This window comes from Triticum urartu, chromosome 2A, assembly GCF_056163025.1.
Source record: "Triticum urartu cultivar PI428250 chromosome 2A, HENAU_Tu73, whole genome shotgun sequence".
In the NCBI taxonomy this organism is placed as follows: Eukaryota; Viridiplantae; Streptophyta; class Magnoliopsida; order Poales; family Poaceae; genus Triticum; species Triticum urartu.
In genome coordinates this window covers 193355869-193378628 of record NC_141874.1, presented here as the reverse complement: position 1 = coordinate 193378628, position 22760 = coordinate 193355869, and the positions used below count along the sequence as shown (strand labels likewise).

At 45.9% G+C, this 22760-nt stretch overlaps 2 protein-coding genes and 1 pseudogene across 3 annotated transcripts; all 3 read left to right on the top strand.

Moving 5' to 3' along the window:
- The first annotated feature begins 11232 nt into the window (after positions 1-11232).
- Positions 11233-15146, top strand: LOC125529669 (equilibrative nucleotide transporter 3-like). Of its 2 annotated transcripts, none has more exons than XM_087543580.1 (10): positions 11233-11391; positions 12196-12275; positions 12375-12479; positions 12858-13013; positions 13109-13252; positions 13426-13531; positions 13854-14029; positions 14116-14276; positions 14375-14633; positions 14795-15146. In XM_087543580.1, the coding sequence occupies exons 2-10, from the start codon at positions 12234-12236 to the stop codon at positions 14900-14902; spliced, it is 1257 nt and encodes a 418-aa protein (XP_087399706.1). In that variant the 5' UTR covers positions 11233-11391; positions 12196-12233; the 3' UTR covers positions 14903-15146. The 2 variants fall into 2 exon arrangements, with proteins under 2 accessions (XP_087399706.1, XP_087399707.1); XM_087543581.1 differs by lacking the exon at positions 11233-11391 and adding an exon at positions 11493-11513.
- Positions 15147-15287: 141 nt separating this feature from the next.
- Positions 15288-18596, top strand: LOC125529670 (uncharacterized). Its single transcript, XM_048694098.2, has 3 exons — positions 15288-15742; positions 17247-17961; positions 18044-18596. The coding sequence occupies exons 2-3, from the start codon at positions 17304-17306 to the stop codon at positions 18466-18468; spliced, it is 1083 nt and encodes a 360-aa protein (XP_048550055.2). The 5' UTR covers positions 15288-15742; positions 17247-17303; the 3' UTR covers positions 18469-18596.
- Positions 18597-21209: 2613 nt separating this feature from the next.
- LOC147984503 (uncharacterized) lies at positions 21210-22113 on the top strand (annotated as a pseudogene).
- The last annotated feature ends 647 nt before the right edge of the window (positions 22114-22760 follow it).

Genomic DNA, 22760 nt, shown 5'->3' with positions numbered 1-22760 from the left:
ATGTGTTCCAAAAACACATTGCTGGGAATGGCTTCTCTTTTGGAACCTATTTTTGCCAGATCATCAACTGCTTGATTTTTTAGTCGGGGTATGTGATGAAGCTCTAACCCCTCGAATTTCTTCTCCAGCTTTCTCACTGCATTGCAATAACCAGTCATGGCTGGACTTCTGACGTCCCATTCCTTCATCACTTGATTGACCACCAAATCTGAGTCGCCATAGACCATGAGGCGACGGACGCCGAGTGAAATGGCCATGCGCAACCCGTATAAAAGTGCTTCGTGTTCTGCCTCGTTGTTAGAGGAATCAAAGTGGATTTGAAGAACATATCTGAGTTTATCTCCTCTGGGGGAGACCAACACCACTCCGGCGCCGGAACCATTTAGCATCTTGGAACCGTCAAAGAACATGGTCCAATGCTCCGAGTGAACCTGAGTCGGCAGTTGCTGTTCAATCCACTCGGCGACGAAATCCGCGATTGCCTGGGGCTTGGTAGCTTTCTTTGCCTCAAACTTGATAACTAGAGGAAGGAGTTCAATCGCCCATTTTGCCACTCGACCAGTTGCGTCCCTATTATGCAAGATCTCTGACAACGGAGCGTCGCTGACGACTGTAATGGAATGGTCAGAGAAGTAGTGGGCAACTTTCTTTGTGGTCATATAAATCCCATATACGAGCTTCTAATAATGAGGATATCTTTGCTTCGATGGGGTCAAGACTTCAGAAATATAATACACTGGGCACTGAACTTTGAAGGTTTTCCCTTCTTCTTCCCGCTCGACCGTAAGTACCATATTGACGACTTGTCCTGTGGCTGCAATGTAAAGCAGCAAAGGCTCCTTGCTGATTGGGGCAGCAAGCACCGGCTGGGTGGAGAGCAGAGCTTTGAGCTCTGCGAACGCTGCGTCAGCTTCAGGAGTCCACTCGAACTTGTCAGACTTCTTCATTAATCGGTAAAGAGGCAATGCCTTCTCACCGAGACGAGATATGAATCGACTTAGGGTGGCCAAGCAACCAGTAAGCTTCTGAACATCGTGCACTTGCACAGGGCTTTTCATTCGGGGTATAGTACCGACTTTTTCTGGATTGGCGTCGATTCCCCGTTCGGAAATGAGAAAACCGAGTAACTTTCCGCCAGGAACCCCGAATGTGCATTTTGATGGATTAAGGTTGATATCAAACCTTCTGAGGTTGGCAAAGGTTTCAGCAAGGTCAGTCAGCAGGTCGGAACCCTTCCGTGACTTGACCACAATATCATCCATGTACGCCTCCACATTCCGACTGATTTGGGTGAGCAAACACTTCTGAATCATCCTCATGAATGTGGCTCCGGCATTCTTGAGGCCGAATGGCATGGTAACATAACAAAAGCACCCGAATGGAGTGATGAAAGCTGTTTTGATCTCGTCAGGCCCATACAGACGGATCTGATGGTACCCGGAATAGGCGTCTAAAAAAGACAGTCGCTCACATCCCGCAGTCGAGTCGACTATCTGGTCGATGCGGGGGAGAGGAAAATGATCTTTCGGGCAGGCCCGATTGATATGTTTAAAGTCAATGCACGTGCGAAGTGACTTGTCCTTCTTGGGGACCATGACAACATTGGCGAGACACTCGGAGTGGTAGATTTCTTGGATGAACTCCGCCGCTAAGAGCCGAGCCACCTCTTCGCCAATGGCCTTCCTCTTCTGGACGGCGGACCATCGGAGATGTTCCTTGACAGGTTTTACTTTTGAGTCGACTCTTAGGCAGTGCTCAGCCAGCCCCCTGGAAACACCCGGCATGTCAGAGGGCTTCCATGCGAAAATGTCCCAGTTCTCACGGAGGAACTAGATGAGCGCTTCTTCCTATTTGGAGTCGAGTGTTGTCGAGATATGAGTTGGAGTAGCGCTGGGGTCAGTCGGGTGGATGTGAGCTGTCTTCGTATCGCCATTCGACTGAAAAGCTGACTCTGTAGCGGGCTTCTTGGCTCGCAACAAATCACTCGGGTCTGCAGTCTTCTGGTATTCCTGCAACTCCACCACTGCCATCTAAGCATCGGCGATCTTCGGACCTTTCTGAAAACATTCTTCCGATTTCTTCCGATTGCCCGTAATAGTGATCACACCTTTGGGGCCAGGCATCTTCAATTTGAGATACACATAACATGGTTGGGCCATGAAGCGTGCATAAGCCGGCCTGCCCAAAATAGCGTGGTAGGCACTCTGGAAGTCTACAACTTCAAATGTCAACTTCTCTTTGCGGTAATTCTTGGAATCATCGAAAACCACATCAAGAGCAATCTGGCCGAGTGATTCAGCCTTCTTCCCAGGAATGACTCCATGGAAACTCATGTTGCTGGCACTGAGTCTGGACATCGGAATGCCCATCCCTTTCAACGTCTCTGCATACAATATGTTCAAACCACTGCCACCATCCATCAAGACTTTGGTCAGTTGAGTGCCTTCAACCACTGGGTCGACCACGAGAGCTTGCCTCCCAGGGGTGGCAATATGCGTTGGGTGATCGGACTGGTCGAACGTGATGGCAGTCTGGGACCATTTCAAATAACTTGGTGTCGCCGGAGCAACCATATTCACCTCTCGGTTGATGACTTTCAGTCAACTTTTGCTCTCAACATCAGCAAAAATCATCAGGGTGGAATTGACTTGAGGGTATCCGTCGTCACTGTCCTCTTTGTCCTCGACCTTGTCCGACTCCTTTTCCTTACCTTTGGGCTGCTTGCCCTGGAACTGCTGGATCAAGAGTCGACACTGTCGAGTGGTATGTTTCGGGTAAATGAAATTACCCTCTTCATCTTTCTTTGTGTGGACGAGACATGGCAAGTCCAACACATCATTTCCGTCCTGGTCTTTAACCTTTTTGGGGTTCCAAGGCCCTTTAGGTTTCCCTTTAAACTTTCCTTGGGTTAAAGCCAAGGCTTCCCCAGGAGCCGCTGGCTCGGCTTTCCGCTTCTGTTTCCGATTGGAATTGCCTCTAGTTTCTTGGGCGACTGACTTGAGCTTTCCACTCCTGAGTCGATCCTCATCTTCGCCATTAGCGTACTTGGTGGCAATCTCCATCATCCGACTCAGGGACATATCCCCGGTTCGACCGAATTTCAAATTCAGTTCTCTGTACTTGACGCCTTCCTTGAAGGCACAAACTGCTTGGTGGTCAGGCACATTCTCCACCGAGTGGTGTAACGTGATCCACCTCTGGATGTAATCCCTCAAAGTTTCATTCGGCTTCTGCACGCAAAACCGGAGTTCCGTCAGTCCTGCCGGTCACTTGCATGTGCCTTCAAATGTGGTGACGAACACTCGGGAGAGATATTCCCAAGTGTAAATGCTGCTAGGTGCTAACTGGTTCAGCCACGCTTTGGCCGAGCCCTCCAACATGAGAGGCAGGTGCTTCATGGCCACTTCATCATTGTCGCCGCCAATCTGGACGGCCACTCGGTAGTCCTCAAGCCAAGTATCGGGCTTGGACTCGCCAGTGAACTTACTGACTCCCGTCGCCAACCTAAAGTTGGGAGGAATCACAGCGGCCCTGATGGCTCTACTAAAGCACTCTGGCCTCGAAACATGTACTCTGCTGCTGGTAGGTGCATCTCTACCGTGACCTTCTTAGTGAGCCCTGTTCCTGTCGACCAGACCTTGGACGAGAATGGATCTCGCGTCAAAGTCTGGCCCTCTGGGGTCGACTGGAATCCTTCACCCACCACTATGAGGGCGTCTGTCATCCTGCTGGCGAGGCACATACGACCCGCTCCTCGGGGGAGGCGTGGGCACTCGACGTCGACCATCACGATTGACTCGGTTATCATACTACTCATGGTTCCCATACTGGTTACGCCGGTCTCCACGTCCCTCACACCTCGGGGGTGATCTCGGGCTGTGAGCCGACTGGACTGTGTCCGCGGCAACGGATCTGCTGTGATTCCTGTTCCGCGACTAAGAAACAGCGGAATTCTGATCTCCTGCTGCCCGGAGTAACGCCCTGATCTGCAGCAAGCCTCTGCCAGCCTCCGATTGGGAAGGCTGAATCGACTCTGCTATACGGGCCGCAGCTGCTAAATTCTGAATCGGAGTTCGATATACCTGCGGGGGCGGGAAGAGCTGACGTTGACTGGATTCGGGAACCCGTTGTCGCGCACGCTCGTCGAGTGCTCGCTGGAGGTTCTCCAGTCGAGTGCGCTCGGCCAAGTTTGCCAGGCGCGCGTCCTCCAAGGCGCGAGCCTCGGGGGTTTCTCCAACGATAGGAGTGTGCAGTGCATCCACATTCCGGCGGCGAAGTTCTTCTCTCTGCAGCGACGTGAGAGGCTCGGGAAGATACTCCTCATGGAGACGCGATGGGTCGCCTCCACCCGTGCCTCTGTCGGTGCGGGGAAAACCGGGAGGACTGGGCGGCCCATCGACCATCAGAACCTCCGCCGCCGGATCGCTGCTGTCGCACTCGGATGCGGTCTCTGCGGAGCCAGTCGACAGGTCGAACAGGCCGTAGAGGGATTCATCGGGCTCGATCGCCGCGACTTGAGGGGTGGCCGACTGACGTGCCACCGCGTGCCTCACCCACCGCTGAAGTCTTGACCGACCAGAGCGCTTGCGCCGGCAGGAAACGGGGAGGGAGGACAACACAGGAGCCGACCGGTAGGGGGTCGACGATTGCCACAGGAGAACGCCGCGGACGCACGTGCTGAAGTGCGTTGCACCGTGAGCAGGGAGTGCGTCCACGTCGAGCGGAGCCTCCTGGAGCCAAGCAGAGTCGTCAACAATGAACGTGAGCGCGCCGAGATGGATCTCGCGGCCCTCCATCGAAACTCCGCCGAAAACCATGATGATTCGAGTCGGAAAAGGTCGCAACTCCTCCAACAAACGCTAAAACACCGGCCCCACGGTGGGCGCCAACTGTCGTGGTTCTAAGTCTGACAGTAGTGTAGGGGGGTAAGTATGGAGAGGCAAGATCTTAGCTATGGAGAAGTTGTAAGCACGCAAGGTTTACGAGTTCAGGCCCTTCTCGGAGGAAGTAATAGCCCTACGTCTCGGAGCCCGGAGGCGGTCGACTGGATTATGTGAGTATGAGTTACAGAGGTGCGAACCCTTGTCTCGGAGGAGGGGGTGGCTTATATAGAGTGCGCCAGGACCCCGGCCAGCCCACGTTACAAAGGGTTTAATGTACATTAAGGCAGGGCGTTACTGGTAACGCTAGTAATAACGTGCTATGATGACCATAAAAGCTACTTAATGACCGACCGTTAGCGTGTGGAGTGACTTTAGGTCTCCTGGCCGTCGAGTGGTTGGATCTTGGTCGAGTGTCTTCGAGTCTGTCGAGTGGAACACCTCCAAGTCGATTGAAAGGTGATTTCTTCTAGAGATGTCCTTGGGTAGGGCAGTTAGGACAGGTCCATGACCCTACCCTAGGTACATAGCTTCATCACCTGTAGCAGGCCTTGCACCCGCAGTGCTTCAAGGACGTAATTCTTCTATGCAGCAATGAGGATAATCCTCAAGTTACAGACCCAGTCAGTGTAGTTGCTACCATGATCTTTCAACTTAGCTTTCTCTAGGAACACATTAAAATTCAAGGGAACGGTAGCACAGGCCATTGATCTACAACAACATAGATATGCAAAAACTATCAGGATTAAGTTCATGATAAATTTAAGTTTAATTAATCATATTACTAAAAACCTCCCACTTAGATTGACATCCCTCGAGTCATCTAAATGATCACGTGATCCATATCAACTAAACCATGTCCGATCATCACGTGAGATGGAGTAGTTTTCAATGGTGAACATATCTATGTTGATCATATCTACTATATGATTCACATTCGACCTTTCGGTCTCAGTGTTCCGAGGCCATATCTGTACATGCTAGGCTCGTCAAGTTTAACCTGAGTATTCCGCACGTGCAAAACTGTCTTGCACCCATTGTATGTGAACGTAGCGCTTATCACACCCAATCATCACGTGGTGTCTCGGCACGACAAACTGTCGCAATGGTGCATACTCAGGGAGAACACTTATACCTTGAAATTTAGTGAGGGATCATCTTATAATGCTACCGCCGTACTAAGCAAAATAAGATGCATAAAAGATAAACATCACATGCAATCAAAACATGTGACATGATATGGCCATCATCATCTTGTGCCTTTGATCTCCATCTCCAAAGCACCTTCATGATCTCCACCGTCACCAGCTTGACGCCTTGATCTCCATCGTAGCGTCGTTGTCATCTCGCCAACTATTGCTTCTACAACTATCACTACCGCAAAGTGATAAAGTAAAGCAATTACATGGCGATTGCATTTCATACAATAAAGCGACAACCATAAAGCTCCTGCCAGTTGCCGATAACTTTTACAAAACATGATCATCTCATACAATAACTTATATCACATCATGTCTTGACCATATCACATCACAACATGCCCCGCAAAAATAAGTTAGACGTCCTCTACTTTGTTGTTGCAAGTTTTACGTGGCTGCTATGGGCTTCTAGCAAGAATCGTTCTTACCTACGCATCAAAACCACAATTATTTTTCATCAAGTGTGTTATTTTAACCTTCAACAAGGACCGACCGTAGTCAAATTCGATTCAACTAAAGTTGGAGAAACAGACACCCGCCGGCCACCTTTATGCAAAACAAGTTGCATGTCTGTCGGTGGAACCAGTCTCATGAACGTGGTCATGTAAGGTTGGTTCGGGCCGCTTCATCCAACAATACCGCTGAATCAAAATAAGACATTGGTGGTAAGCAGTATGACTATTATCGCCCACAACTCTTTGTGTTCTACTCGTGCATATCATCTACGCACAGACCTGGCTCGGATGCCACTGTTGGGGAACGTAGCATGCAATTTAAAAAAAATTCCTACGATCACGCAAGATCTATCTAGGAGATGCATAGCAACAAGAGGGGGAGAGTGTGTCCACGTACCCTCATAGACCGAAAGCGGAAACATTAGTTTAACGCGATTGATGTAGTCGAACGTCTTCACGATCCTACCGATCAAGTACCGAACGTACGGCACCTCCGTGTTCAGCACGCATTCAGCTCGATGACGTCCCTCGAACTCTTGATCCAGCAAAGTGTCGAGGGAGAGTTTCGTTAGCACGATGGCGTGGTGACGGTGATGGCGATGTGATCTGTGCAGGGCTTCGCCTAAGCACTACGATGCTATGGCCGGAGGAGTAAACTGTGGAGGGGGCACCGCACATGGCTAAGAGAACAATTGATGTGCTATGGGGTGCCCCCTGCCCCCGTATATAAAGGAGGGGAGGAGGCCGCCGGCCTAGGGGGCGCGCCATGGGGGGGAAACCGACTAGGACTCCTAGTCCAAGTCGCCCCCTTCCATTCTTTCAGAGGGGAAAAGGGAAGGAGAGGGAGAGGGAGAAGGAAAGAGGAGCCGCGCCCCCTTCCCCTTGTCCAATTCGGACAACCCATCGGGGGGGCACCCCTTGCGGGCTCCCATCTCTCTCCCCTATGGCCCATGTAGGCCCATTACTTCCTCGAGGGGTTCCAGTAACCCCTCGGTACTCCCATAAATACCTGAATCACTCCGAAACCATTTCGGTGTCTGAATACCATCACCCAATAATCTTTACTTCTCGACCATTTTGAGACTCCTCGTCATGTCCGTGATCTCATCTGGGACTCCGAACAGTCTTCGATCACCAAAAACACATAATTCATAATACAAATCAGCATCGAACGTTAAGCGTGCAGACCCTACAGGCTCGAGAACTATGTAGACATGACTGAGACACTTCTCCGGTCAATAACCAACAGCGGAACCTGGGTGCTCATATTGGTTCCTACATATTTTAGGAAGATCTTTATTGGTCAAACCACAATGACAACATACGTCATTCCCTTTGTCATCGACATGTTACTTGCCTGAGATTCGATCGTTGGTATCATCATACCTAGTTCAATCGCGTTACCGGCAAGTCTCTTTACTCATTCCGTAATGCATCATCCCGTAACTAACTCATTAGTCACATCGCTTGCAAGGCTTATCATGATGTGCATTACTGCCCAGAGATATCTCTCCGATACTCGGACTGACAAATCCTAATATTAATCTATGCCAACCCAACAAACACCTTCGGGGAAACTTGTAGAGCATCTTTATAATCACCCAGTTATGTTGTGACGTTTGATAGCACACAAGGTGATCCTCCAGTATTCAGGAGTTGCGTAATCTCATAGTCAAAGGAATATGTATAAGTCATGAAGAAAGCAATAGCAATAAAACTTAACAATCATTATGCTAAGCTAACGAATGGGTCTTGTCCATCACATCATTCTCCTAATGATGTGATCCCGTTCATCAAATGATAACACATGTCTATGGACAGGAAACTTAACCATCTTTGATTAACGAGCTAGTCAAGTAGAGGCGTACTAGGGACACTTTGTTTTGTCTATGTATTCACACATGTATCAAGTTTCCGGTTAATACAATTCTATCATGAATAATAAACATTTATCATGATATAAGGAAATATAAATAATAACTTTATTATTGCCTCTAGGGCATATTTGCTTCAAGATGCAGCTAGGAGTCGGTCTATTTGTCCGGGACGTGATGCCTATATACATGAGCATTGCCTTGAATATCGTCACAACTATACGCTTTTCTATCAATTGTCCAACAGTAATTTGTTCACCCACTATATGCTACATGTTCGAGAGAGAAGCCTCTAGTGAAAAGTATGCCCCCCCCGAGTCTACTTTTATCATATATAAAAACACAGAAATACCTTGCTGCAATTTTATTTATTTTATTTCGTTTTGCAATTTATCTATTTACCTATCACTACGAGATTCAATCCTTACAAGTAAGCGCCGAGGAGATTGACAACCCCCTTGTTTGTGTTGGGTGCAAATATTTACTTTTGTGTGTGCAGGTGCTGCTAACGAGGTTCTGTGTGGTTCTCCTACTGGATTGATAACCTTGGTTCTTAACTGAGGGAAATACTTACTGCATCATCCTCTTCTCTTCGAGGAAATCCCAGCACAACTCACAAGTAACACATTGTCGGTGACCGATGACAATCCGACATCCGTTTGGGCGATTCCATACGGATTTACGCAATCGGAGGGGCCGAAGACGGTGTGCGACTCACCGCAACTACGACGATCATGGACAAGCACGAGTAGCGCCGGCACCCAATATGCCTAAGTCCTATTCAATGGAATGTCGCAGCATGACATAGTACATTTTTTGCTCCATTTTGTATCGCCTCGTTCGTTATTCGCTTTGCCATTGGATAAATTTCATGCATATGTCATTAGATCATTAGTTGCATATGCCATTGGATCAATTAGTTGCATATCTCTATGACATTAGTTTATTTGGGATCATGATCATTTTAGGACAATATCATGTATGACATGATCAATGAGGGTCAAGAGCCTACATGCCTTATGGGATATGACTTGAGGTTACAAATTGTCCTAAGATCAATGTTGAGGGAACATTGCGCACTGGTAAGAAGAAAACGACAAAGATATCCAAGGCAAGGGGTCCGACATTCAAAACATTTGAGGATGTTTTGTTGGTGAATTTTGGTTGGACACAAGCATGGATCCTATATGTGGCATGAAGCAAAAGGGCAACAAGTATTGAGAGAAGATCCACAAGAACCATGAAAACAAGGAATATGTGGATCCACATCCTAGCAATACCACCTACAATGTGACATCTCTCCAACATAGAGGGTCCATCATCCAAGATAACGCGAACAAGTTTGTCGCCCACTATGCTTCTATGCTTGGCCGGAATCAAAGTGGGATTGGAGTCGCAAGTCAGGTAAGTCGAATTGCTTCTTTTGTCATAATTTGCATTGCTAGTTTTTTATGTCGCATTCACATGTTTGCTTATTGTTTGATAGATGGTGTTGGCCACCACTTTACACCAACAAACTGACAATAAGCCATTTCATTTTAGCCATTGTTGGATGAAATTGAATGGCAAACCAAAATGAATACAACTTGTGGAAGACCTCAAGACCGACAACAAGAGATTGAAGAAAATGATGGCTCAAGCTCACAACAATCCATTGGATTTGATAAGGAAGAGGAAGAAGTTGGAGGGGAGAATGGACAAACCACCGTGCCAATGAATAACCGATAAGTGATGGGAAATAAGTGGGAGAAGGGGAGGGCCGTCCGTGATGCTGCGGTGACAAAAATGTCCACCACATGGACATACATTTTTTCCACAAGGGAGGAGAAGAAAGAAAAGAGATACAAGCTCATGTTAGATGCACAAAAAGAGATGATGGAGTGGGACCAGGAGAGGGCGAATAATATGTTGCAAATTGAGAGGGTGCGGATAGAGTTGAAGAAGAAAAAGGCGTGTGTCAAATGGAAGCTTGAGAAGGAGAGCTTGCAACTTCCTCGAGACACAGAAGATTCGAGGATAATGTTGGCGGATGCAAACCTCTTGGGTGTAGAAGGCGAGAAGTGGCTTGAGAGGAAGAACAAGGAGATCAACCTTCATAGGGTGTATGAGCCGGCGAGAGCGGCAGCCGAAGCAGCAGATGTGACATGGATGGCGGCCGCGACAGAGAATGCAACACGAATGGCGGCCAGCGAGTGATCGATAATGTTGGCCAGCCGTAGCTCGGACTTTGGATTTTATTTTGACAGGTCTGGATTCTTGAATTGTGATTTATTTGCTTTCTTGAATTATGATGATTTTGTACTATATGATCGACGTGCACGGATTTGAGAGTTTGATACATGGATCATGGCCGTCCATCAGGACATCTGAGGGACCGTCCGACATTGTAACGGGGTCACGCAGGGGCTTGTCCACAAACATAAAGGGACCGGATTTGCCAAATCGGTTGTAGTAACATCATAATTTGAACGGGAAGAGGAGAACGCAAACAGTGTTTGAAGGAGAGGGGACGGGCCGATCGTTCTCACTACGGGGCGACCGGTCGCGCCCTTTGGTTGCGTCCAATCCTATACTACTACAATAATCCCGCGAACCCGCTCCGGTGGACTTCTGGTGGGGAACACGTGCCGGGCGGACAGTCTGAACGGCTACGCCGTCCGATTATCCTATCCAGCAATTTGTCGCCGTCTAAAATACTTCTCCCGGATGAACTCATGCGGCGACTGATCCCGGTGCCCGCACGTCATACACGTTGTCTTGAGGATACTCAAAGATTCCCACGAGCGAGCTGTCAACGAGAGTTAAAAGATTCCCACGTAAATCTCAACTGGCATTCGTAAATCTCAAAAGCCACTATATATACACGGCCGCACGGACCACAAGCCCACAGATCCCGCCCCGCCTCCTCCCCTCGCCTTGGCCGCCACCGCCGGCCGCCGCGCGCTCCGTTCGGAGATTGTCTCGTCTGCCCCTCCTCCCTCCGGTCAGTGCTCTGCTCTCCCCTAACCCGCCTCTTCTTCTCCGAGTTCCTCGCCCCGTCCCGGTCTCCGTTCGTTTTCTCCTCGCAACCCGACGGCGACGGGGTCCAACCAACGAGTCCTGCTGGTACTGGACTGTCTTGGATTGGGTTTCTCTTTTTTTTTTGGCAAGTAATCCTAGTGGTTTTGATTGGAGTTGGATGGGTTGTCATTTTCTTTCACGGGTTTCTTGGGGATCGATTCTTTCTTTTCGCCGGCAGCGAGCAATCATAACCCAAATCAATGCGCTATTACTTGCCGATTTGGTTGCTGTGTGCTGTCCGTAGTCGTTCGATCGTGCTCGCACGAGGTCGATCTACGTTGATGCTGTAATGGAGTTTACAAAGAAGTCCACCGCTGGGACAAAGATGGAACGGCTCCAATCCAGGCGGCGCTAAATCAGATTCACGGCATGAATTGGTCGCTTCCTAGGTTCCGAGGGCCGGATTCCTACTGTAAGTGACCAGGGAATTGGTGCCTTCAAGGTTCAAACTCCAGTTTTAGATGCCTGCGGATTTAGACACTTCTATAAAGTCAGATAGCGGAATTAGTTTCTTGTTTCTTTTTTAGAAACGAATTAGTTTCTTGTTGTGTGCAAGTGTCTAGCATCTTGCAACGAACTCTGTCGTTGCCCAAGTTTTGTTTGCGCTGCGCAGGCGTCTACTTCTTTATCTGAAACTCTGACGAACAAAATCTTCAGGTGTTGAAACACCAGTTTCATGCCTTTTTTAGTCCTCGTCTCTGAACCAGTTGCATACAACTCTTTGCAGTGCTGCCGTCTTTGATTAGGTAGGTGAACTCGGTTATCATGGGCCTCGAGGTAGCAGGTGGCGGGGAAGCTGCAGTTAAGGTACTTTCTTTCGTTCCCTGATGGTTCTTGCAGTACGGTTCTTAACTTTGATTTGATGATTTTGTACTGACTGCTGCTACTTTTGGTTGTGTTTGACAGGGGAAGTTCTGGGGTATAGTTGTCTGTTTTTTCTTGGGAAATGGAAGCCTATTTGCCTGGAACAGTATGCTTACCATCGAGGATTACTATGTCTCTCTGTTCCCGGTATGTGCTTGTTTGTGAAACTCAGTTGATCTTTCTTTATTGAAATCTGTATGCAAAAATGTGCCTCGTTCCTTTTCTCTGAATGTTGCAGTAGATTGTTTAATTGATGCTCTGAATGAAATCAGTTTTCAGTAGCATAGCACTTCTTTTTATGTAAGCTAAAAGCGTCCTTCTGGATTAGCTTGGAGTGTTTGGGTAAATTAAGAATTGGTAGTTTTACTCATTTTAATGACACAGTTTATCATTTCTACCTTACACTGTCTTAACTTGTTGAACTGAGATGCCGATTTGATCCCTTCGTTTGCAGAATTTGTTGTGTTTCAAACATTCAGATTTTATTACGTACAATGACATTTGGCCTACGATATCTATCTGCAGAATTACCATCCGACAAGAGTTCTTACACTAGTATACCAGCCTTTTGCCTTTGGACTCACCTGCTTCTTTGCATACTATGAAGCAACGATGAACACGAGGAAGAGAAATCTAGCTGGTTTTGCACTTTTCTTCCTTAGCTCTTTCGCGTTAATATTGGTAAGTATATTGGGTATTGCCTTTTGCCTGGAAGGAAAAGAATAACATTGATGTGCCAGTATGGCAGCTCATGTAAATCATTTTTCTTATTGTAGCTGGACGTTGGTACTAAAGGACATGGTGGAATTCCAGCATACATTGGTGTATGCATAATCAGTGCCTTTTTTGGGACATCTGATGCTCTTGTTCAAGGTGGCTTGGTTGGCGACCTTTCTTTGATGTGCCCGGAGTTCATTCAGGTTAGTTTTTGGTCTATTACTGTACTTTTTTTTTTGAATTGTTTGGATTGCTTACCACATGTGTCACGTGGTGATCTATTACTGAACTTTGTGATGTTTGTGGTTAACTTTTTTATGTCTCAGACTGAGAATAATTTACCTTTCATGACGTAAATCATCTGTTGGAATTGCAGTCCTTCCTGTCAGGCTTGGCTGCATCAGGAGTTATAACATCAGCTTTGAGACTAATTACAAAGGCAGCTTTCGAGAACTCACAAAATGGTCTTCGAAATGGAGCTAGTACGTCGAAATCTCATCAACATATATTATTATTTTTGGATAATGAGAGACATCTCTGCCAACCTATATGAGCACACAACCCAATCTCATGAACAAATGCAGATCAGTAAAATTGTGATAAAAATTTAAGAATAGAAGAATGCTATAAATCCACTATGATCATAACAGTCATCAGTGACAACGTGAAGAAATCCATTTCAGAACTTGCTCATATATCTTTCTACTAGAATGTTTAGGTGCTTGTTACAATCTTACTTGCAGATCTCCTAAAATATTGCACCATGCATGTGCATAACCAATCCATGTATGATTTTTTGTGCAGTGCTATTCTTCTCGGTAACATGCATGTTCGAGCTAGCTTGCCTCCTCCTATATGCATTTGTCTTTCCCAAATTACCCATCGTGAAGTACTACCGCCAAAAGGCAGCCTCTGAAGGGAGCAAGACTGTTGGCAGCGACCTTGCTGCTGCAGGAATCAAAACTGATCAAGATAGGCAGGTTTGTCTCTCTGATCATACCAATGCCTACAATGAATCTTCTACGACTTTGCCATGAGAATGAAATGTTGATATACTGATTCGCAGGTTGAGGAGGATCCCCAAAAGCACGAACGTTTAAGCACCAAGGAGCTGCTGATGCAGAATATTGACTATGCTTTGGATATCTTCCTGATATACGTCTTGACTCTATCAATCTTCCCTGGATTTTTATCCGAAGATACTGGATCACATGGCCTGGGAACATGGTAATCTTTCTTTTACTTGTACCTGGCACCTACTTCTGCAGAATTTACCTGGGAGTATTGTCCAGTATCTGACATGTCATTGTTCTGATAAAATTTAGGTACGCGCTTGTGCTGATCACGATGTACAATGTGCTAGATCTGATTGGTAGGTACCTACCACTGATCAAATGCCTGAAGCTGACGAACCGGAAGGGCCTGATGGTTGCCATCTTGGCGCGCTTCCTGTTCATCCCTGCGTTCTACTTCACGGCCAAGTATGGCGACCAAGGGTACATGATCTTCCTCACGTCCTTTCTGGGACTGACCAACGGCTACCTCACCGTGTGCGTCCTCGCCGAAGCGCCAAATGGGTACAAGGCAAGTCTCCTTCCTCGCCGATGCAAACATCGTAATGCAGTGTTCAGAAAGAAAACGTTTGTTCCTTGTCGATGCAAACATCATAGTACAGTATTCAGAAGGAATAATGTTTGTCATGAGGATCTGAGCTGTATGCTGAACATTGGTTTTTGGTTGTGCAGGGGCCAGAGCAGAATGCTCTGGGGAACGTGCTCGTGGTGTGCCTCCTCGGCGGCATATTCTCCGGCGTCGTGCTCGACTGGATGTGGCTGATAGGCAAGGGCTGGTAGTCGAGCACTCTCCGCTGTTCGGTCTGCGCGATTCGTTCGGTGTCGGGCGGGAGGCGCGCTAATGCTGGCGGTCTTTCGCGCTCCATAGGTAGATAGGTGGTTGCCGAAACAAGGATGCTGCAGTACAGTGGTGTATTCCGAGTGGTTGTTTGTCTTCTTTCTCAAAAGAGATTTTAAATGTTATGGTCTGTCCATGTTTGTAAATAACTTGGCCGCGACATGCAAACATAACATTACTAGCTTCCCTTTTTTGCTTAGGGCCAGTTCTTTTGTAGCTTCTAGCAGCTTATTGTCAAAAAAAGCTAGAAGCTCAAAAGAACTCATTTTAGAGAAGCCAACTTAGCTTATTTCTACCTCCTCCTCCTTCACAATGGAAAAAAGCTGGGGTCGGGTGGCTTCCCGCAGCTTCTCACTTAAAAACGAAAGGGTATAGGGACGTGCCCCTGTTGTTTGAACTTTTTACAGCGAAATTGCCATCGCAGTCCCGCAAAGAGTTCCCGACGCAGAAAAAAACAGGCAGACGCGGGCTGCTCGATCCCCTCCCTCCCGCTCGACCCCTTCTCTGTTCTGTCGCTCGCCTAGGGTTCCTCCTAACCGCCGCCGCCGCCGCCGGTCATCGACGAGGCCATCTCCGGCGACATGGCCAGCGGGTAGGCCACATCTTCCACCCCAGCTCGCACGGGTGCGACCCCTCCCTCGGCCGCATCCCCTCCGTCTCCGGTGTCCAGCAGCAGCTCCTGGCCCGGTCCGGCCAGGGCTCCACTCCGGCGGACGTCAGCCCACTCCGGCGGACGACGACACCCTTTCCCCCTCCCCTCCTCCTGGCCGTGAGCCCCCAAGGTGAGCAGCTCCTCCTATGATTTCTTTTACAAAAAAGTTCATCTAGATTTGTTGCAAGGTACTGCTGAAGAATGATGTTTTCATCTTGATTTTCTATGATGCATTGCTTATATATGGCAGAAATAATTTTGATATGGATGTATTGATTGTGCCAAATAGTAGTACAATTGTTGCCCTCTGGTTGCATAGAAGAAATATTGACATGATGCGTTGCTTATATATGCTACTGTAAAAGCAATATCTAGCTATTGTTTGTACTACATATTAATTCTTCCAATTCTTTTGTATTGATATGATGAAAAATAGATGAAAGCACAATGGGATAATGTGGGTCTTAGAACTTTCATTGATATTTGTGTGGAAGAAGTGAATGCCAATAATCGTGGCAAAGAAGGAATATTGACACCACTTGGATATGACAATGTGGTAAGAAAGTTTTTTGAGCGCACGAGGAGAGAATATACACGAAAGCAATTCAAGAATAAGTGGGATGTGCTGAAAAAAGAGTATGCTGTTTGGAAGACATTAACCCAAAAGGCATCAGGCATTGGGTTTGATCCTGTTACCAAGACCATTGCGGCTAGTGATGAATGATGGGCAAATGAGATACAGGTATACATATGTTCACATCAATTCCATTTCTTACTTTTCTTACTTTGCCGTTTCTTGCACTAATTTGTGATATGCTTATTTTCAGAGAAATGAACTTGCCGCCAAGTTTCGATTTGCCCCACTAGAGGACAAGATCAAACTGAGTGCTATATTTGATGATGTCAGTGTGACAAATGAGTATGCGAGGGCGGCACCTCCCTCATCTCAAGTTGGTGCCTCTCAAATTCACATTGTTGATGATGATGGGGCAGGTTCAGGATGTGAAGTAGATGCTACTCATGTGACACCTAACAAAGCTAAAGGTCGAAAGAAGAGATCATGTCCTTACTCACCTAGTCCTGCGATGGTGCAAAAGATTGCAAAAGATAGTGAGGATAGAATGCAATTTAAGCGTATTGCCGACCTTTGGGAAAAGAGGGAGACTAGCCGCAATTCGGCGACATCTGAAATGAAGGAGGATCCTGTGAGAGATGAGATTAAGGAGATGAAGGACATGGTGGTGAATGATGGAGGTAAACCTGGAAGTGAAGTGTATCTCCATGCTCTAGAACTCTTTACAAAGAAGGAACATCGTGATGTCTTCAGTGCACTAAAGGAGGAAGATTCAACTGTGAGGCTTGAATGGATCAACAGGGCATGGGAAACATTTATGAAAAAAAATAGAACTTATTTGCTTTGTTGGGAACTCATTTGTAGTGTTGTGAACTTATTTGCTTTGTTGTCAACTCATTTGTATTGGTTTGAACTAATTTGTACTGTTGTGAATCTACTTGCTATAAATCTTTGATCTGAACTTTGTTGTATTGTTGTGAACTTATCTGTACCGATGGTGTTGTGATTTGTTTTGTTGTGGACAAATGTTCATGATATTTGTATTGTGTTTATATCACAGATAGACATCTCTGTTCAGGAGGAAGAGGAGGAGGAACTTGATTTTTGCGTTGTTGCAATGGCATATTATCTTCTAAACAAAGAGAGGCTGCCATATGGACCTAGAAGAGCGCCAATGATGACAGGATTGCAGTGGGTGGAAGAGAAGGAGAAGCAACCACAAATATTCTACTCTATGTTCAGAATGCGAAGGTTTGTGTTTTACTCACTTCATGACATTTTAGTTGAAAAGTATGGTTTAATGTCAACTTGCAACATGACAAGCAAAGAGGCATTAGCACAGTTCTTGTGGACTATGGGGTCACGCCAGACCACCGACAATGTTGCAGATCGATTTGAACATAGTCGGTCTACCATCAACAAAAAATTTAAGGAGGTCTTGTTGTGTGTGTACCGTATGGCCGGTGATTACATTCAACCCAAAGATCGATCTTTCACCCAAGTTCATGACTCGCTTACAAAAACAAGATTTTGGCCTCACTTCAAGCATGCCATTGGGGCAATAGATGGAACACATATTGAATGTGTTGTGCCTGCAAGTGAGCAACCCAAGTATCGCAACAGAAAAGGTTCGACAACTCAGAATGTCATGGCGATTTGCGATTTTGATATGAGATTTACGTTTGTTGTTGCTGGATGGCCTGGATCTGTTCATGACACACGTGTACTCAATGATGCACAAGTTGAATATTCCTACTTTCCACACCCTCCAGACGGTAATAACTTGTACATGCATTCTTGTGCTCTAATGTTTTTGCGTGAACTAATTGGTTTTGGTCATCTTTATTACCAATGCAGGCAAATATTATCTTGTTGACTCTGAATATCCAAACAGAGTTGGATATCTAGCACCATACAAAGAACAACGCTACCATGTACCCGATTTCCAACAAGTACCACCACGAGGAAGATATGAGACCTTCAATCATCTACATTCATCACTACGGAATGTCATTGAACGATCGTTCGGTGTTCTAAAGATGAAATGGAGAATCCTCCTCGGCATCACCCGGTACAAACCTGTTACGCAAACAAAGATCATTACTGCATGCGCGTGTCTTCATAACTTCATTCGTGAGAGCAAACTAAGTGATCAACATTTTGACATGGTTGAGAGTGGATCTTATGCTCATGAGGAGAGCCTTTCTCATCACCATGCACCCATTGATGATGGTACTATGGGTTCCATCCGTGATGCTATTGCTACAAGTGTTTTCCCTTGATGGTTAGCTCTAGGGTGCAATACTGCTAGGGGGTATGCTTTTGTTGGGAGAACCATGTAATAATTTAAAGATCATTTTTATTCAGTACTTCTCACGTACTCGTACTACATGAGATAGTGATGCACGTATGATATTCGTATGCGAGACAATGATCTTCCTTATGCTTGATTATAACAAGTTTTGGTGTTTGAAAGTCAAATTTATGTTCATATGGGCAACAAAATGAGAAAAATAGCGCAATATCATTTAATCCAAACAACAGTACAGTCCAAGGGCATTACAGACTTTTCACTGACCATACCATACAGAAGCTGAAAAAATAGGCACTGAAAAGAACTGGCTAGCTTATTTTCTGGAACTTATTTCCACAACAGCTTATCTTGAGCTTATTTCCACAGCAGCTTATTTCCACAACATACCTCAAAAGAACTGGCCCTTAGCCGCTTGGGCTGTCTTCCCCTGCTTACCGTATTGGACGGCATATTCTTCAGAAACAAGAAGGGAGTTTGTTCATTCAGACTTGTGGGATAGTGTTAGTTTTGCATTCATTCAGTCGTAACGTAAAGCATGGCATTGTGTTGTGGCGCCAGTGATATACGATCGGTCCCGGTATCCTTGCTGTGTTGAGAGGAAATGAGGGCACATCAGCTCGGGCATTGTATGGGAGCTTGGGACCAAGATACAGCATCGGACATGAGGTCCCTTTGCTCCTTTGTTGTTAGTGTTGGCCACATCACACGATGGTGTTGTCCTACAGAGAACCGGAAAGCACAAGGTGGTGTGGGCGTTGGCAAGTGGGCGTGGGGCCCTGCCTGCTTGTTCTTGGGATTGCATGCCAACTGGTGCCAAGTCATACCTTTCTTTTTCTACTGCCACCGTCGTGATTTATAAGTCCCCTTTATATTTTGTTGTGTCAAATTTTGACTAGAGATTTAACTAAAAAAATATTAATACATGTCACCTAAAATTATTTTGTTGGATTCGTATTTAAACATAGTTTTTAATTATATTATTTTTTATGACATGCATTAACATTTTATTAATTAAATTTATGATCAAAGTTTGACACAGAATATAAAGGGGACTAATAAAGGTAGTTCTCAGAGCATCTACAGCAGGGCGCCTCAAACGCCCGGGCGGCCCACCCAGTTACTGACTGTTCATGATTTTTCGACCAAGACGGGCCCCTCAAACGCCCGGGCTGACCGGCACCTCTCATATCTGGCCCAAATATGGGGCGGATATGGGGGCGCCCGGCACGCTCGCCATCGGTCTGATGCTGGGGTCCCACACGAAAACGCCCGAAAACCCAGTGGTCCGACGGATGTCGCGTCCATCGCCGCGGTGTGAATGTCGTGTGGCGCCGCTTCGGCTCGCTGCCCGAGACCAAATTCGACTATTTAAGCTGATACGGCTATGAAACCGTTGATTGTTGATGTTACTGATGCTGAGACAGTTAAGGAATCAAACCATGAAAATGTTGTGAAAAATAATGCCATCCATGAGGCTCGATTTCACGAGGGAAATGATGGTTGTATGCGCCAATTATGTGGACCGAGAATCAGTTCTGTAATGAACGGACCAAAGAACAATTATATGACACGTTTATTGAATTCAAGAAAGATTGGCACGTGGGTGCATGGTCCTGTACACATGACGACATATAGAGGTGTGCGATCAAAGTTCAAGCAAAGAAGTGATACAAGGAAAGTCAGGCAGACATGAGATAACAAGAAATCAAGGTAGATTTCAAAATAAAAGAAAAAGGAAATTGCATGGACCAGATTACAAGAAAATACTGCAGACCAAGGAGAAGCCAACGCTAGCTTCAGTAGAGCCCAATTTTCGTACGCCTCCCTTTCAACTTATGATAGTTAGAATCGTAATGAATATCTGTTAGTAGTCCTACTTTGGTTTGTTAGCTAATAACTAGCATGGTATGTCAGCCGTTTTCTTTTTCTAGTTAGGATCCTTTTATTAGTTACCATTAGCACATGCCCGTGAGAGACTAGGAGTGCGCCATATAAAAAGGCAGAGGCTTCGGCCATGTACGGAACAGTTTTGAGTTTTATTTCAAGTATGAGATATACAGATAAACGTCTAAGTTACGCGCGGCCATATCTTGTGTATTATCTGTGATTTTTCCATCATGAAAGTTTACTAGTAATAGAGGGTTGATCATCATCAACACCTACGTGCTGATCCAAGGGGATCATTATTTTTGTTCGTGTATTTTTGTACGCGGGTGAAAATTATTCTTGGAGGTTGCGAGGAGGGACAGGGGGACGTACTGTTAATCAACCGTCGTCGTGAAAGATCGGGTCATCTACGCGCGCGAATTAGCATCTCGCTAGTTTGTGCCTCATCAAGTGGTATTCAGAGCTAAGGTTAGTCACGGCGATTCAATTTGCAATATCGTCTGCGGAGGCGAGCATCAACATGTTGAGCAAGAACTTATTGATGGAGGAGGAATGCATTGGCGAGGTCATTCTTTTTCACAGTTGTTGCGTTGTGAACGAACGACGTGTCAATCTGACAATCGATGAGACTACTACAGTCAATATGGTGAGCATCAAGGTGGTAGAAAAATTGGGGCTGAAGATGACACCTCTTGAAAGACCATACACACTGAAGTGGTTCGAAGGTGAAATCCAAATTACGCACCAGATTTTGCTAATTTTTACTTTGGGGAAATACTGCCGTGCAGAATTTTTTTATGTTTGTCCTGTGTCCATGGTGTCATGCCATCTGCTACTTGGGAATCCATAGTGCAAACGTGTTGGGGCTGTTCGGAATTGCAAGAAAAATAGTTACTCGCTATCATGGAAGGGTCAACAAATCTGTTTTGTTCCCATGCCAACGGATGTGTTTAGGGCATATTGGAAAAATCGTTTGCTAAAAAGAGAAGAACAACAGGAAGAAAGAAAGGAAGAAGTTGATGCACCGATAGAGGGGCTGAATCTTTTGGTGGAGAAGGTAAAAATTGACGGTGGTGCAAAGGGACAGCGGTGGAGTGTTTTTAAGACACAATGCAAGATCAAGGACCGTGTAGGCAAGATGATAATTGATGGTGACAGTTTTACCAATGCCATTAGCAAAGATCTTGTGCAAGAATTGGGTTTGTCTATGTGGCGACACCCGCAACCGCACCATGTGGAGTGGCTATACAACTCCGAAAAATTAAAGATCACACATAAGGTACGTGCGAAGTTTGCAGTTGGAGATTGTTTTGATAAGGTGGATTGTGATGTTGTGCCGATGGACGCGTGTCAGTTGTTATTGGAAAGACCATGGCAGTTTGATCATGCAGTTCATGCAGGAAGATCCAACACATACATGTTTATGCATCGCGGAAGGAAGCACGTGCTAAAACCAATGGCAAATGGTGCAATCACAACAGAGATGCAAATTCCAGAGAGGAAGGTTGTACAAAAATTAGACTCGAAACCGAGGACGGTTTCGTTTAAAGGAAGGGAGGATGATACGGCCATGAAACCGTTGATTGTTGATGTTACTGATGCTGAGACAGTTAAGGAGTCAAACCATAAAAGGGTTGTGAAAATAATGCCATGCATGAGGCTCGATTTCATGAGGGAAATGATGGTTGTATGCGCTAATTATGTGGACCGAGAATCAGTGCTGTAATGAACTGACCAAAAAATAATTATATGACAAGTTTATTGAATTCAAGAAAGATTGGCACGTGGGTGCATGCCTGTACACATGACGACATATAGAGGTGTGTGATCAAGTTCAAGCAAAGAAGTGATACAAGGAAAGTCAGGCAGACATGAGATAGCAAGAAATCAAGGTAGATTTCAAAATAAAAGGAAAAGGAAATTGCATGGGCCGGATTACAAAAAAATACTGCAGATCAAAGAGAAGCCAACGCTAGCTTTAGTAGAGCCCAATTTTCATACGCTTCCGTTTCAACTTATGATAGGCAGAAACGTAATGAATATCTGTTAGTAGTCCTACTTTGGTTTGTTAGCTAATAACTAGCATGGTACGTCAGCCGTTTACTTTTTCTAGTCAGGATCCTTTTATTAGTTACCATTAGCAAATATGTTCGTGCGTTGTAACGGAAGATAAAAAATTATGGCTAACTAAATAAATATGACTCAATATCCTGATATATGAGCGTACTCTATTTTAACATAGTGGTTCACCATGTTGCCATTTTTCTCTCACCCTAGCCGATGATGGTCGCGATGTGTACGTGATCACAATGCATTCGACGCGGTAAATCCCAAGGCTATGAGTTTGCCGGTGCATACCACACTTATCATTAT

What these genes read in the sequence shown, in the direction of transcription:
- LOC125529669 (XM_087543580.1), top strand. Translation starts at nt 12,234, where the DNA reads ATGGGCCTCGAGGTAGCAGGTGGCGGGGAAGCTGCAGTTAAG. An exon ending in GCTCTTTCGCGTTAATATTG is followed by an intron (nt 13,014 to 13,108) that starts GTAAGTATATTG and finishes TTCTTATTGTAG; the next exon opens with CTGGACGTTGGTACTAAAGG. An exon ending in AAGCGCCAAATGGGTACAAG is followed by an intron (nt 14,634 to 14,794) that starts GCAAGTCTCCTT and finishes TTGGTTGTGCAG; the next exon opens with GGGCCAGAGCAGAATGCTCT.
- LOC125529670 (XM_048694098.2), top strand. Translation starts at nt 17,304, where the DNA reads ATGGCATATTATCTTCTAAACAAAGAGAGGCTGCCATATGGACCTAGA. An exon ending in CTTTCCACACCCTCCAGACG is followed by an intron (nt 17,962 to 18,043) that starts GTAATAACTTGT and finishes TTACCAATGCAG; the next exon opens with GCAAATATTATCTTGTTGAC.